The sequence below is a fragment of the Garra rufa genome, chromosome 13, assembly GCF_049309525.1.
Source record: "Garra rufa chromosome 13, GarRuf1.0, whole genome shotgun sequence".
Classification (NCBI taxonomy): Eukaryota; Metazoa; Chordata; class Actinopteri; order Cypriniformes; family Cyprinidae; genus Garra; species Garra rufa.
The window spans coordinates 16,181,012-16,197,973 of NC_133373.1; the positions used below are offsets into that span (position 1 = coordinate 16,181,012).

The following is a 16,962-nucleotide window of genomic DNA, read 5'->3' on the forward strand; positions in this document are numbered from 1 at the left end:
GCTCTTCATAGTCTCAAGCGCCACAACCCTCAAACTCTGCGGCAATTATCCCATCAAACATGTCTTTAAATCATAATTAAACACTAGCGATAGGCCCTTCTCCATCTACTTGTCAGCAAGCACATTCCAGATTTCGAATCCTCATATTACATTTCTTAAATACTTTCTTTAGTATTTTGATTTCATGTTTACCATTCCATATTTTTCTGTGGGAACTCAACATAATGTGGCATCTCATGCGAATCCTCCCTTTCTAATTGCAGGACTGCACAGTGTTTGAAATGGAGGAGAAGATATTAGAAGTGGTAAGTAGAAAGTCTTGCTGTCAGTTATTTTACACACAGCATATTTAGCATTCAAGCATGTCTCTCAGGTCAGAGATTCAGCTGTTATCTGTCATGCATTTGGGTTCATTGTCAGTGTGGAGATGCAACTCTATTGTTCAGTTTGAGATTTTTTCCTCAGGAACCCCTGGAACGTCCTGTGGTAGATAACAGTATCTCACAATCTCCATTAAAGGAATGTTCCGGATGCAATACAATAATCTCAACAGTTTGTAAAAACAAGCATAAATTGGGTTAATATTACAATAGGAGTATATAGGGCAAGGCATTGCACTGGATAACTTATGTATACTCATATTTTAGCATATTATGCAGACTGTACAAATGAAACAGAATAAGGTGAGAGGTTCACTTCCAAAACAAAAATGTATAATTTACTCACCCCCTTGTCATCCAAGATGTTTATGTCTTTCTCAGTCTCAGTCCTCAGTCGTAAAAAAATTATGTTTTTTGAGGAAAGCATTTCAGGATTTCTCCATTGAAGTCATATAATGGACTTCAATGGTGCCCGTGAGTTTAAACTTCCAAACTGCAGTTTCAATGCAGCTTCAAAGGGCACTAAATGATCCCAGCCAAGGAAGAAGGGTCTTATCTAGTAAAACGATAAGTCATTTTCTAAAAAAATTACAATTGATGTTCATTTTTTAACCTCAAATGCTTGTCTTGTCTAGCTCTGCGTGCACATTGTGTATCCCGGTTCAAGACAGTTAGGGTATGTCAAAAAACTCCCATCTCATTTTCTTCTCCAACTTCAAAATCGTCCTGCATTACCTTTTTTTGTAAAGGGTGTTTGACCTTTGCATGTTCATTTTGTAAACACTGGGTCGGTACTTCTGCAGCGATGTAGGACGATTTTTAAGTTAACGAAAATTTGACGGGAACCGAGTTCATGCAGAGCTAGGAGGACGAGCATTTGAGGTTTAAAAGTCTATAAATTGTCCATTTTTTTTGGAAAATAACCAATGTTTCGCTAGATAAGACCCTTCTTCCTCAGCTGGGATCATTTAGAAGCTTTGAAGCAGCATTTAAACTGCATTTTGAAAGTTTAAACTAGCAGGCACCATAGAAATCCACTATATGGAGAGAAATCCTGAAATGTTTTCCTCAAAAAACATAATTACTTTAAGACTGAAGGAAGAAAGACATGAACATCTTGGATGACGAGGGGGTGAGTAAATTATCTGTACATTTTTGTTCTGTAAGTAAACTCCTTTAAGAATATATTTTTCTGCAGAAGAAAGAAAATCATAGAAGTTTGGAAGAACTTTTTTTTTTTATATATATATATATAGTTTTCTTTTCTGGGTGAACTATTCCTTGAAGTAAATCAGGTTAACTTCATGATTCATCCAGCCAGCCTTACTCTGCATTGTGTATGTACAAGAGATTATCCTGTGCACATATTGGCCTCATGTCAGGCTTGAACAGAGTGCAGATCTTTCTGGAAACCACTAGAATCATCACCTTTTTGTGTAAATGATCTCTTACTGTGGTTTCACAGTAAATGAAACAGTCATGCCATTGTAGAAATACCCTATTCACAGGCAATCTGTCAGCCACGATTAATTTATTCTGCAACCAAAAGTGTCTGATGATAGAGAGCCATGGCCATAGATCATAGCCATATATCCAAATATTCTTCACAGAGAATCTAATCCTGTAGAGCAGGGGTCCCCAAACTAAGGCCCGCGGGCCAAATGCAGCCCGCCCCCACATTTGGACCGGCCCTCTGAACAATGCCAGAGACATATTTTGAAAATGAAAAATGAAAATGAAAAATTTTAAATATATGTTTTACTTATATCATATCGGTATTTGATAATAAAGGTTGGCTTTCAAACTACAATTTCCCTTAGTTATTAACATAGCCTAATTATTTGTTAAATTCACCAACAGAATGGTACATTTAACATAATGTCATCGCAATCGAACAGGTGATGCGCGAGCCAGCTAGAAAATTTAGAGCAATGACAAAATGACCCTTTTGAGGTGAAACTAGCACTGCTTGTGGGACAGGTGCAAAAGCAAGACTTAACTCATCTTCCAGTTACCCAAAGTTTTTCAGCTGAGAAACCAGTGGCCCCATTCCCAGTTGAAAAGTCTATGGAAGCGCTGAAAATGAAGGCAGAGTTTGACGTGTGATTCAAAAAACACAGTGGATTCTTGAATCGATTTTGCTTGACAAGCCTCTCAAGGCTGCGGTTCTCTCAGTTGGTTGTGCATCTTTTTCTTCCACACTTTTTCCTTTAACTCAACTTTCTGTTAACATGCTTGGATACAGCACTCTGTGAACAGCCAGCTTCTTTGGCAATGAATGTTTGTGGCTTACCCTCCTTGTGAAGGGTGTCAATGATTGTCTTCTGGACAACTGTCAGATCAGCAGTCTTCTAGCCTAGTGAACCAAACTGAGAGACCATTTTGACGGCTCAGGAAACCTTTGCAGGTGTTTTGATTTGATAATCTGATTAGCATTAAAAGGCAGAATAAATACAGGTAAAATCATAATAAAATCATAATAAATTATTAATAATAATAGTAGTCAGTCTGGCCCATGGTATTTTCTTTTATAAACCGACCCGGCCCCCCATTAAATAAAAGAAAATTATGTGGCCCTCTCAGAAAAAAGTTTGGGGACCCCTGCTATAGAGCCTGCACATGACATGCAGAAAAACTAGATAAAATAAACAATTTGTTCTCAATGACTTAATTAATTAATTTGTGGAAACCTTTTATTAATTTCTTCCCTTTTTCAATTTAATGTAGTTAAATTATAGTTAAATATAGCTAAACATAGTTAAATTGTGGTACAGTACATCACAGTTTTTAATTAATAAGTGGTGGCAATGAATTCTTAATTTGTGGCCACAATATCTATTCCCCCATGTCATGTGAGAGGCTCCATGGAAACATACATGTAATCGTTCCTTACTATTGACCTCAAAGTATTTTACCATAGTACATAGTAAAGAAATACAACTGGACATTTGCATCACATTGTCAGTTTCATATATATGACTTTTCTGACGTAGTAAACTTGCTCAGTAGCCCACCTGGCACAGCATTGTGCTTGTTATGCAGAGCACACGTGTAGGAGTCCTATTAAATAAATCATGACAAAAGAGCTCAAAGACAGTTTATGTTTGCTTTTGTTAATACTAGCTGGGTTTCTATCCAAAGTTGCAAATTTAACTTATGCGCAGAATTGGAATATCGCATAAAACATTTGCGAATAAGCACTGTTTCCATCCAACAAGTTAAAGAGAACAAAATCACCCTTTCTGATAAACTGGCACTAAATATCTCTAAGAAAAGTAGGAGAAGCAACTAATAAATGACTTGTGCAATAAATGTGCATAAATAGCACAACACTATTCTTTCTGTTCATTTCAGTCACGAGTTTTAACTGGCATTTGTGATTCCACCATGAGGATGACTTCTGACCCGTTGAAGAGTCAAGTGACCTGTTTGGAGGAAGTCACCATCACTAATATCAAAGCAGGCGAGGGACTGGTGAGTGCCAACAACCTTCGCACATTGGCATTGGTTGGTATTGTTTTGCCCGTTGCTTAACAACTACATATTGTTTGTTAATTTTTAATAAAGGGAATGTATATCAAATCCACTTACGATGGGCTGCACGTCATCACCGGAACCACGGAAAATGTGAGTCAACAGAACAACAGATTGCTTTGACTTGTTGTTTGCTGTTAATGCATCAATGTCCAGCATCATTCAAGCCACAGTCTGTGACGAATAGATTGCCAAGATCCATAAGAAACAGAGTTCACAAGCATTGCTTCAATTGATTCATGACGTCTGTCTGTGTTTCACCCTTCAGTCTCCAGCAGACAGAACTCAGAGGATTCATGCAGGCGATGAGGTGATACAAGTCAACAAGCAAACAGTGGTGAGTCCATCCATCTGTCACATGATAGTGAGGAGGATTATGGGTAATTGTTCTGCCCTAAAAGAGTGAAAGGAGGCAAGATGGTGAGCTTTTGTGTTGGACTGAGTAAACCTGATCCATGGGAGAGAGCGGGAGATATGTCAGTGCTGAAAGGCCTTTTGGATACCCATATTGTTATGAACACCTTTATCATTGTTTCGGATCAGTGCTGTTTTTTATTCAACTCATATTTACAGAGAAAGCATTGGGTTAGTGCCGACCCATTTGTGTTTGAACAACATAAAGCTATTCAGACTACATTTGCTCAGCTACAGTAGGATCACCTTTCCCCCATTTTTGATCATTTATGTTCAGGTTTCATTTCTATGGAAGTCCACCCTTGTGAAAAAGCAGTGCACTTAATTGTATTGACTGTGCACTTGTAGTATATATTTTAAAAGATGTGTTTGTAGATAGTATACTATTAATAAAGTTAAATCCACTTTAGCTTAGAGTACACTTTCATTAAGTACACTTTTAAAAGCATGTCATTTTCAATAATGTAAAGCGTTATTGCCAGCGCAAACCATCTTTTGGCGTTAAAATAATTAAACTTATACATAAAATTCAATAATTAAAAAGCATTAACTTATATATTATTTAAAAAAGCTAAAGTATTTGTATCAATACTGTGTGCCTTTTACCCAATGCTCATACATTTATGAGATTTTTAAACAAAATAAACGACTTATAATATTTATTTTCACACAAAATCTGTTGCTCCATAAATGTGCAATACAAACGTATGTATTTTTCTGCAATCATACACTTTGGGCACAGTAAAAAAAGCACAATTTTTTTCTTAGATGGTGCCTTAAGCCTCATTGTACCCTATTACAAATGTAATTAAAAATACATTTAAATACATGACATAAAAGTTTCGAAAGAAAACCTTTGGGAGATAAAGTTTCAAATAAATACTGTATAAGCACAATTAAAAAAAAGGCAATTTAACATAACATGTCCTATGTTGAGACATTTATGAGGAATACAGTATATGAAGTATATATGAGAAAATGAAGTATATGCAATCATTAGAAATAAAATCACAATTAAGAGATTACAAGCAATAATGGAACAATTATGACAAAGTTGTAGTTACAAGAAATAAAGGCAGATGTATTTTCTTCTCAGGTGGGCTGGCAGTTGAAGAATCTGGTGGAAAAACTCAGAGAAGATCCTCAGAACGTGACACTCATGGTAAAGAAAAGACCATCAGGTACCTGTGGCTTCACACCTGCACCCCTGAAGAACATGCGCTGGAGACCTCCTGTTGTCCAGGTAGTACCCTCATTCTCCTGCAGTACAGACTCTCGGGAAGCTTTTTGTACAAAAAGTATAAATGTACCATGATATTTTAGGCAGCACAGGCGTTATCAACATTGCTAATTAAATACATGAATCTTAAGAAGCAAATCAGCATATATAGAATGATTTCTGAAGAATCATGTGACACTGAAGATGCTGAAAATGAAGCTTAACCATCACAGAAGTAAATTACACTTGAAAATATATTAAAATTTGCAATTTTACAGATTTTTTGATCAAATAAATGCAGCCTTGGTGAGCTAAAACATTTAAAAATCTTACCAACCACAAATGTTTGAATACTAGTGTACACTGTTTGTAGTTAGTAGTATGCAAACGGGAGCTTGTGAGGCATTTTATACTGTTTCTGTGTTTCACATTTGGCCAAACTCCATGAACTTTTATTGTTTCAGCATGAGTGGATGGCTTTGCATGGGTGTTGCAGAACTAAAACAATGAAACATTCTTCCCCTCCACACACACATGTTAACTTGCCTTTGAAAATGCATATTGATGTCACACATCTTCCACAGCTGACATATGCTCATTAACAGCAGTTAAGATTGCTGGACCAGCAGCAGGGTTGCACATCAGGATGTGTGTTTCCACCTGATTAAACTCCCGGTCCAAATGTCACACAGCCATTGATTTTAGAAATACTGTAGCTAATATTAGTTCATATGGACTCTCCCAAACACCTCGCTATTCTTTTAAAGGTCAGACTGTAGACTACAGCTCAAGAAAAACGATTTTCCTTTAATAAAAAAACATTATTAATATAAAAAAATCTATGTTAAAGAGGCATAAATGCTACTTCAAATCTGGCTACTTATTGCTTATTACTTTTAAAAGCAGTTGGATTAAGTCTATATCAACTATGCATAATGCATAAACATATTCGTCAAGTTTTGAACAGACAAGCAACACTCACATTTCAGAAAGTGTGGAAAATCTGGTTTACATAATGTACCTTTCAATGAAGGAAAGTGTTGTTTGCCAACAAATGTGCTTCTTAATATCTGTTTATGCAATTCACATAATCCATACAGGAACTTGCTGAGTTTAAAGACTATTATTGGTTCTTTCAACAAAAGTAAAACAGTACTCTTGAAATGATGTGGATTTAAGTCCATTCTTGCAACAAAGTCTATGATTAAAGGCTTAAAGAAAGTCTACATTCAATAAAAATAGGCATGTCTTACAAAATAAAGCAGGTCCCTGAGAAGAAAAAATACTTCAGTACAAAGTTTTATTGTAGTAATTAGGTGTTGAGATCAAAGGTCTATGGATTTAGATCGAGTGAAACTGATAAACTGTGTGATCCAACTAATCTCATTTAAAGGATTATATAAGATGTAATATAGCAAGGGTTTCCTCACAGCTATCATATGTAAATATATCTTAAACTGGGTAGAACGAGGGACTAATCATTTTGTTTGATTTAGAGCCCATCGTATGTGCCTGCTGCCCAGCCATCCAGAAATCCTGTGCAAATCAAGCGTCCGGAGAAACCTGCAATTTTAGATCTCTATATTCCTCCTCCTCCTTCCATGCCATACAGCCCACGGTCAGTATCTGTTTCTCTGATAACGTATCTCCCTTATATTAACTCAATTACTCTGTGGCTCTGTTCCAAAATATAGTGAGCTGCCTTGCAGTAGATTACAAATTATACGCTCGCTTAGCTCCAAGTATACTTCAGTTTTGACACGTATGCAACACAGGCGCTCAAAACATGCACAGTAGAACGTTTCATCATTGTCCAGTGTCTGTGCTATTTTTCTCTAGAATTTATGATTGACTAAAATGTCTAATACTCGTTTGTCTACATTTTTGCTGTCTCGAGTAGTTTGTTGTTCCATCCTACTGCCAGGCAGGGTTACCACCTTGCAGAAAAACAAACAAAAAAATCAAGCCACATACATTTGAGGTCAAAAGTTTACACCCCCCTTTAAAATCTGCAAAATGTTAATTATTTTACTAAAATCAGAGGGATTATACAAAAATGCATGTTATTGTTTATTTAGTACTGACCTGAATAAAATATTTCACATAAAAAATGTTTACATATAGTCCACAAGAGAAAAAAATAGTTGAATTAAAAAAAAATTACCCAGTTCAAAAGTTTACATGCCCTTGATTCTTAATACTGTGTTCTTACCTGAATGATCCACAGATGTTTTTTTTTTTTTGTTTGTTTGTTTGTTTAGTGATAGTTGTTCATAAGTCCCTTGTTTGTTCTGAACAGTTTAACTGCCTGCTGTTCTTCAGAAAAATCCTTCAGGTCTCACAAATTCTTTGGTTTTCCAGCATTTTTTTGTATTTGAACACTTTCCAACAATGACTGTATTATTTTGAGATCCATCTTTTCACACTGAGGACAACTGAGACATATGCAACTATTACAAAAGCTTCAAACACTCACTGATGCTCCAGAAGGAAACACAATGCATAAAGAGCTGGGGGGTGAAAACTTTTGAACAGATTAAGATTTTGAGAAGACATTTTTTAGAGAAGAAGCCATTTTTTTTATTTATTTAGTACTGTCCTTCAGAGGCTACAGAAGATGTTTACATGTTTCCCAGAAGACAAAATAAGTAAAATTTTCCCTGATTTCAAATTCAAAAAGTTTTCACCCTCCGGCGTGATGGTTTTTCCTTCTGGAGCATCAGTAAGCATTTTGAACTTCTGTAATAGTTGCATGTGAGTCCCTAAGTTGTCCTCAGTGTGAAAAGATGCATCTCAAAATCATGCAGTCATTGTTGGAAAGGGTTCAAACACACAAAAATGCTGGAAAACATGCATTTTATATGATCGCCCTTATTTTGGTAAAATAATAAACATTTTACAGATTCTGAACGGGGGATGCAAACTTTTGACCTCAACTGTATGCAAGCTTAGCACACAGACAATTTAGAAAAACTAGTTGTACACTACGCAGAAACTATGCTGGTGACAAAATGTATGCCATGTGCGCAGTTTGCATAATGTAACAAAGTGTAAAATAGCCTTTATGTGACACACTGAAGACTCAAATCACAATCGATTCTAATACTTTTATGTTAACACTTTGCTAAGAAATGACAATATTGGTGTGTTCAAGTCATGTTAGAAAGATACAAGCTGAACACACACACACGAACGTCAAAGTCGTAATTATGAGTGGAAAAAGTTCTCTAAGCCTGGAGTTTTCGAATTAGGGAGGTGTTGATGGTACATCACCATCTTGCCCTGGTCAGCATGACTGTCTGTTAATGCTTCTTTATATCTCTATGTCTGTAGGGATGCAGAAACGAGGGAATATGCGAGTGTAAAAATGAGACCAAAAGGTTCAGAGTCACCCAACTCATCTCTGGATTTAGCTAGCAGACGGCGTTCAAATATCAGTGACTACAACAGCAAACCTAGCATAAACCCACCTGAGGTCGCCGTCCCACAAGCACGACTGAGACAGCGGACCCCATCTAGAGGTCAGTACCTGTTCAACCTGCGAGAATTTCTTTTGTAACATCACCAAAGTAGCCTCACTGATAACTTGTGTGATAACACTGATTGTTATGACTATTTTCAGACAGACAGCAAAATTTGTGCTTTTATTTTTGGCGTAATAAAATTCAGATCTGTTTAATTGTTTGTAGCCTGAACAGCAAAGAAACTCATAAAACCTAATGCAAACCACATACTGTATGTGACCCTGGACCACAAAAAATTGAGATCTATACATAATCTGAAAGCCAGATAAATATTCCCTATGGGAAACAAAATCAAATAAAACCTGCACAGAAATAAAAGCGGAGTCTCATATGTTTCCATGACGTCTGCTTTCTTTTCACTCTGAGCCTTTAAATAAATGTCTTAGCTAGCATGGTTTAAGAAAAGGCTCAATTAGACTGATTCTTTCATTGTGCATGTGCTTTAGGGAAGCCACGTCCCATGTCCATGCCAGTAGACACTTGCCTGGGCGTGTCGGACTCCCCCTCCAGACCCTGGGCTCTTGGAAGGAAAGGTAAGCGCAACACCTGCCTGTGTGTAAACTACTGCTGAAGCGAGTTAATCTCCAGCTGTCAGCGTAAAACATTTCACAAGCCCAATTACATAGGCAGGAGCAGACAAAGGTCAGATAACACAGTGCGTTTTGCATTTTTGTCTCTGTTTGTCAGTCGCTCAAGGGCTAATCTCTGTATACCCATAGTTCATCAGTAAACATGTGCAATGTTTTTGCAGGCTATAAACACATGTAGAGTTGTTTTCTTTTTGCTACTGAAGAATGCATGTTATCAAAGCGAGTCAAAAGCTAGTTATCATGTTGCATCATGCATTTTTTTTACTTAGTTGCTTAGTCCAGAGTCTGGCAGAGGCAGACTTTTAAGCATAAATCCGCATAAATTCCAATATTGCTGGCAAAAAAAACTGTATAAAGATGTATGAAGCACAGCACATTTTACATTTTACTTTTACTTTCAAAATTACTTTCAAAACAAGCAGATTTTTGTTGAAAAACTGACTTTAAATTGACTGGATTTCACCCACGAAAATTTGCCAAACAACGGTAAATGTGTCCAAACCTTACATGTAAAATCAGTTGCACCATATGCAATTATAAACTGTGTGCCAAAGTATGAGAAAAAAGAGAAAGTTGTATTATTTTTTGACATATCTGGGGGTTTCTTCTGCTTGATTTAATTACTTGATTAATTAATTGATTTAATTAACAGATGTATAATGAAGGTTACTCTAAAAGTGGCTTGGAATTTTTTTTAATGTTCAAAACTTTATGAAAATGCAAAAAGAATTTAATTATTATTTATAATTATTGTTTTTTTTTTAATTATTTATTTAGTGTTTTTTTTTCCCAAAATTGTGACTACATTTGTGGTGTCATTTCCAATGCATTGAAAATAGCTCAAAATAAAGTTATCCCATTTTATAGCCAAGAATATATATATATTTTTTAATAAATAAAAATATAATTTTCACAAATAAAGTTAGTTTTTTGAGGAAGACAACAGCGTCAAAGTAGAGACAGTGTGCTTGAGATGGAAGAAGAAAATAAGCAAAATCAGTATACAGTGCATCCGAAAAGTATTCACAGTGCTTCGCTTTTTCCACAATTTTTTGTTACAGCTTTATTGCAAAATTGATTAAAATCATTATTTTACTCCAGATTCTACAAACAATACCTTATAATGACAACGTGAAAGAAGTTTGTTTGAAATCTTTGCTTATTTATTAAAAATAAAAAAAATGAAAAAATTTAAATGTACATAAGTATTCACAGCCTTTGCCATGACACTCAAAACTGAGCTCAGGTGCGTCCTGCTTCAACTGATCATCCTTGAGATGTTTCTACAACTTGATTGGAGTCCACCTGTGGAAATACAGTTGATTGGACATGATTTGGAAGGGCACACACCTGTCTATATAAGGTCCCACAGTTAGCAGTGCATATCAGAGCACAAACCAAGCCATGAAGTCCAAGGAATTGTCTGTAGACCTCAGAGACAGGATTGTATTGAGGCACAGATCTGGGGAAGGCTACAGAAGAATTTTTGCAGCATTGAAGGTCCCCATCATCCATAAATAGAAGACGTCCTAGAGCTGGTCGCCCGGTCAAACTGAGCAATTGGAGGAGAAGAGCTCCAGCATTTCTCTGTGGAGAGAGGAAAACCTTCCAGAAGAACAACCATCTCTGCAGCACTCCATCAATCAGGCCTGTAGGTAGAGTGGCCAGATGGAAGCCGCTCCTCAGTAAAAGACACATGACATCCCACCTGGAGTTTGCCAAAAGACAGCTGAAGGGCTCTCAGACCATGAGAAACCAAATTCTATGGTCTGATGAAACAAAGACTGAACCCTTTGGCCTAAATGTCAAGCATCATGTCTGGAGGAAACCAGGCACCGCTTATCACCTGGCCAATACCATCCCTACAGTAAAGCATGGTGGTGGCAGCATCATGTTTTGGGGATGTTTTTCAGCGGCAGGAACTAGGAGAATAGTCAGGATCAAAAGAAAGATGAATGCAGCAATGTACAGAGACATCCTTGATGAAAACCTGCCCCAGAGCATTCTGCACCTCAGACTGGGGCCACGGTTCATCTTTCAACAGGAAAACGACCCCAAGCACACAGCCATGATAACAAAGGAGTGGCTATGGGACAACTCTGTGAATGTCCTTGAGTGGCCCAGCCAGAGCCCAGACTTGAACCCGATTGAATATCTCTGGAGAGATCTGAAAGTGGCTGAGCACCGATGCTCCCCATTCAACCTGATAGAGCTTGAAAGGTACTACAAAGAAGAGTGGGAGAAACTGCCCAAAAATAGGTGTACCAAGCTTGTAGAATAATACTCAAAAAGGCTTGAGGCTGTAATTGGTGCCAAAGGTGCTTCAACAAAGTATTGAGCCAAGGCTGTAAATACTTTTGTGTGTGTGTGTGTGTGTGTGTGTGTGTGTGTGTGTGTGTACCTGGTATTCATCACATTTGGTCCCCACAAGGATAGGAATACCAGTAGATTTTGACCTTGTGGGGACATTTCTCAGGTCCCCATGAGGAAACAGGCTTATAAATCATGCACAATGAGTTTTTTTGAGGAAGTAAAAGTGTGCACAATCTCCTGTGAGGGCTAGGTTTAGGTGTAGGGTAGGTGTAGGGTGATAGAAAGTACGGTTTGTACAGTATAAAAACCATTACGCCTATGGAATGTCCCCATAAAACATGTAAACCCAACATGTGTGTGTGTGTGTGTGTGTGTGTGTGTGTGTGTGTGTGTGTGTGTGTGTGTGTGTGTGTGTGTGTGTGTGTGTGTGTGTGTGTGTGTGTGTGTGTGTGTGTGTGTGTGTGTGTGTGTGTGTGTGTTTGTTACATTTTGCAGAGATTTCAAACAAACTTCATTCACGTTGTCATTGTGTGGTATTGTTTGTAGAATTTGGAGGAAAATAATAAATGTAATCCATTTCGGAATAAGGCTGTAACATAACAAAATGTGGAAAAAGTGAAGCACTGTGAATACTTTCCGGATGCTCTGTAAATATGATATTTTTGTGTCCTTTCTAAAAGGTTTAATTTTGCCTAATTAAGAACAAGTGTGGTGAAAACACATGCCTATGAAAAAAAATAAAGAGAAAAGACTTTATTTCTCCTCTGATGCATGTATGCGCACTGTTGGACATTGTTAGTGGACAAATTGAAATAAACTAGTGCAACTATGAAAAGTTTGAAGATATTTTCTTGACCACAGGGTTCAAAAATGAAAATAGTAGCTTCCAGCTATGAAAACAAAGCAGAATATAGATCTCTCCCATTATAAAAATGGCATTAGTTCAAACAAACTAACAAAAACCTTTGAAGTCAGCCAATCAGATTGAATCTTTCCATTTTGATAAGGTTAAGCCATTTATGTCTTTGCCCTCAGAGTCCTTGAGAATGCCGTCAAAGGATTTCACTTATGGTAAATACCTCTCATTAAAGGTGTTTCCATCCTTACACAATGTGTCTCATCTGTCCTCAGGTGATGAGATCTTGCACAGGTATCTGAGTAATGAACAGATCCCCACCATCTCAGAAGAGTCACCCTGTTACCCGCTGCCCTACCGCCCCGCAGGAGAACGCCAACTGGTCCGAGGGGTCGACCACATCCGTGGCAGCCAGTGCTTTATCAATGCAGACCTACACAACAGCGCCACCATACCCTACCAGGAGGCTGTTGCTCGAAAACCTGGAGCGAAATCTTCCAAGAGACCCCCCTCAGAACCCTCACTGTTCAGTAGCTGGATCGCCCGACTCAAGCTGCTCACACACTGAATGCGTTGCTGCTGGTTGTCTCGTATCCGTGTGCAGTGTTATCACTTCAGATCCGGAATGTTCCACAGGATCTGAGACGAGGATCTGTTGGGCCAGTATTAAAGACATCCTCAGTGAACCGCCTGTTACTTTATTTCGAGTTTCATCAGCATTAAGGACACTACTGAAAACACTTTCTTTGATAAATCAGGTTTTTAAAAGGATTTTCACTTAGAACTGTGTTATTAATAAGTTATTTAATTTGTGCATATGTTGTATATTATTGATACAGGTCCAGCATATTTTCCACTTGCTACATAGCTTTTAGGACATATGCCTTATGTAATTTTAAGCTATTTCATCTCTGAAAAATGAGACGATACTGTACAGGCAAGAAAGAAACATCAAAAAAATGTTTTTATACGAGTGTCATTTTTGAAATAAATGTGCACATTGACATTTCTATAAGGCAAGAAAAGTTTTGGTGAAATTTGAAATGTATGAATCAGGGTTGGGAAAATTTGACATTTTAAAACGTCCTACACCAGTGTGAAACTGAATCAATTTGGCACCACCCCACAGGAAGTAGAAATGGATTTGAATGACAGGAAGTGGAATTTACTGAACTGCAATAATTAAATGTCAATGGTCCAAGACAATTTGACTAAATATGGCTTATAAGTACAATATACTTTATTTTGATTTATTGTTTCTCAAAAGTCAATTCAACACTATCAAATTAACAGTTAAACATTTTTAATTGTGTCATACAGCACCATACTGAGGTCAGTAAGATGAAATAATAAAATTTTTAAATATATTAAAATAGAAAATAGGTTATTTTAGTTTGAAATAATAATTTTTAAACAATATTACTGTTTTGATGAGCATAGGTGACTTTTTTCTAATACATTAAAACATCTAACTGACCCCAGACTTTTAAATGGTACTGTGTACACTGTAAAAAAAAGCAAGAAAAAAAGTTGTTTCAACTTAAAAAAGTAAGTGTTCATGCTGCCTTAAAATTTTAAGGTTACTCAACTCAAATATCCACGTTTTCATGTAGTGCAACTTAACATTTCATGTTGACTAAACTTAACATTTTAAGGAAGCATGAACACTTTCTTTTTTACAGTATATACACTGCCACTCAGTAAATTTTTATGGTTTTTAAAGACGTTTCTTATGTTCATTAAGGCTGCATTTATTTGATCCAAAATGTTTCTTCTTTTTTTTTTAAAGGAATTAATACTTTTATTTAGCAAGGATGTGTTTAATTAATAAAAAGTGATAGCATAGATTTACATTGTTAGAAAATATTTATATTTTGAAAAAAATGATGTTCTTTTTTACCTTGTTATGCATCGAAGAATCTTGAAAAAAAAAAGGATCACAGAAAAATTCCAGAAAAATATTTTTAATAATAAATCAGCATATTAGAATGATTTCTAAAGGATCATGTGACACTTAAGACTGGAGTAACAGCTGATGAAAATTCATCTTTGCATCACAGGAATAAATTAAATTTATATAATATTTTATATTGTAATAACATTTTGCAATATAAATTTTTTTCTATTTTTTAATCAAATAAATGCAACCTTTATGAGCATAAGAGACTTCTTTAAAAACATGTCAAGTCTTACTGATCCCAACCTTTTGAGCAACAGTATACGTAAGCTACTTTATGTTTTGTTTCATATTTGTATTAGCAGTTATATTCATTCAATTTTAATTCTACTTCCTTAAATTCATATTCAAATCACAATTCTCCATCCCATTTGCTACCTCAATTCAAATTCAGAAAATGCCATTTAAAAGGCGTTCTAAATTCAACGAATGACAGAACCCTGGTGAGTACATTTTGCCATATCGTAGTGTGAAATGTCTGCTTTCAAAAGACTTCAATTGTGCTACAGTAGCACAAAAATAAAGTCAGAAATCTTTCTTACTTTACTAACTTACATTTCAGTGTGCAAATTACTGACTGTCTTAGATCATATAAATGGTCTTCTGTTGAGAGTGTTATTCATGCTTGAATCATTTTAACCATATCAGATGCAGACAAACTGTTATAAACAAGAACACTCTTGAGTCTTAAAACCACCCACTGTAACATTAGAGCAAGTCATAGTTTTGAGCAAGATAGGATACTACTTGATACTCGTTTATGTTTTCAATGTGTCAAACACTATTAATAAAGAATGCTATAAATGGAAAAATCCTCTCATACCATGGATTCTTGTGCGGGACAAATGCAGTCAGCTATCAAATATTTTCTACTATTGTTTTCCTCCAGAGGGCGCTCTTTGGTTACAAATGAAATCTGATTTATTTATTATTTTAGATTTGTGTTTCAAAATGTGTAAATGTTTAAATTAATAAATTCCCAAATTTTCTACGTAAAATATACATGAAAACGATACATGTAAAGGCTTAAAGGACTAAAAAGTAAAAGCTACACACATTTATTATTAATTGATTTAAAATATAATCTAGTTATCACAAACGTACTGTTTTAATTGGGGGCGGAGGATGGGGTTTCGCCCATTTTTATTCGTCACGATAATTGGCATTCTATGGCTTAACCTTATTTTGTTATTGTGTAGCATAAATGTATTACAAAAGTTTTTTAAGATCATTTTCTGTGCATTGCAATAGTGCCGCGCAGTGGTAGGTAACTAAAGCGCAGGGAATTGTATCTGACAACAACACACACACACAAGCAGCTTTCCCAAGTCTTAGTTTTAAGCAAACCACCAGTTTACACTTCAGTATAATGACAGAAAAAGGTCTGATTAAAATGCCATAAAGTTAAATACAAAAGACGTGATGAAGAGACGCCAGTGATTAAATCAATTATGCAAATGAAAGGCGTTATTAGAGGCTCCTGAAAGTCAAACTCAACGTTCTGAGACGCTTCACAAACACACTGAAACAGCTTGAGAAGGATCTGGGATGTCTGCAAGAATGATATTTCGAGGAATAAAATACCTACAGGTTTTCACATGCTGGTTACAGGTAAGAAAAGGGAAGAAAAATACACATTATACACCGAAAATAAGTGAAAACCAAACGAATTCACTTATCAGTAGCTTAGCGTAAGTTTGTCAGTCAAAGATGCTTCAAACATCAACAAAATTCATTTATATGTCTTATATTATTACTAATTACAACATGTAAAGGCTTTGACTTGTTTTTCTTTGTTCAGCTGGTTGAGGAAATATTTGTACTGGCCTCCTATCTGAAAGCAGCAGAGGTGAATCAAATGAGCCGGACAGAGTCAGTAAGTATTTAGTTAATTTCTGTTGTTGTTTTTGGATCAACAGTTACTTTGAGTACTTTTACTTGGGAATTCACTTTTGTGCAACTTTTTTTAGTTTATTCTAACCATATAAACAAACAGCGTTTCTGTGAAAAAAAAAAACCCCATAAATACTTCAAACTAAATCAGTCCAGTGGAAATCTCATTGTCTTTATTATAACATCAAAAGTAGCTGTAAATAATATCAGAGATATGATAAAATAATAAACGTTGTTAAAATACATTTGAAATGACTGGCCAGCCACTATGTTCTTTTACTG

General features: G+C 36.1%; 1 protein-coding gene across 1 annotated transcript in view; it reads left to right on the top strand.

Moving 5' to 3' along the window:
* LOC141348421 (connector enhancer of kinase suppressor of ras 3-like) overlaps nt 1-16,962 on the top strand; it is a 66,537-nt gene that overhangs the window by 31,211 nt on the left and 18,364 nt on the right. The window contains exons 5-15 of the mRNA XM_073852732.1: nt 264-305; nt 3,735-3,854; nt 3,948-4,007; nt 4,183-4,251; nt 5,425-5,571; nt 7,044-7,165; nt 8,881-9,068; nt 9,518-9,604; nt 13,106-13,382; nt 13,435-13,522; nt 16,589-16,663. Of these exons, the coding sequence (XP_073708833.1) occupies nt 264-305; nt 3,735-3,854; nt 3,948-4,007; nt 4,183-4,251; nt 5,425-5,571; nt 7,044-7,165; nt 8,881-9,068; nt 9,518-9,604; nt 13,106-13,382; nt 13,435-13,522; nt 16,589-16,663 (1,275 nt within the window). The remainder of the gene's footprint in view (nt 1-263; nt 306-3,734; nt 3,855-3,947; nt 4,008-4,182; nt 4,252-5,424; nt 5,572-7,043; nt 7,166-8,880; nt 9,069-9,517; nt 9,605-13,105; nt 13,383-13,434; nt 13,523-16,588; nt 16,664-16,962) is intronic.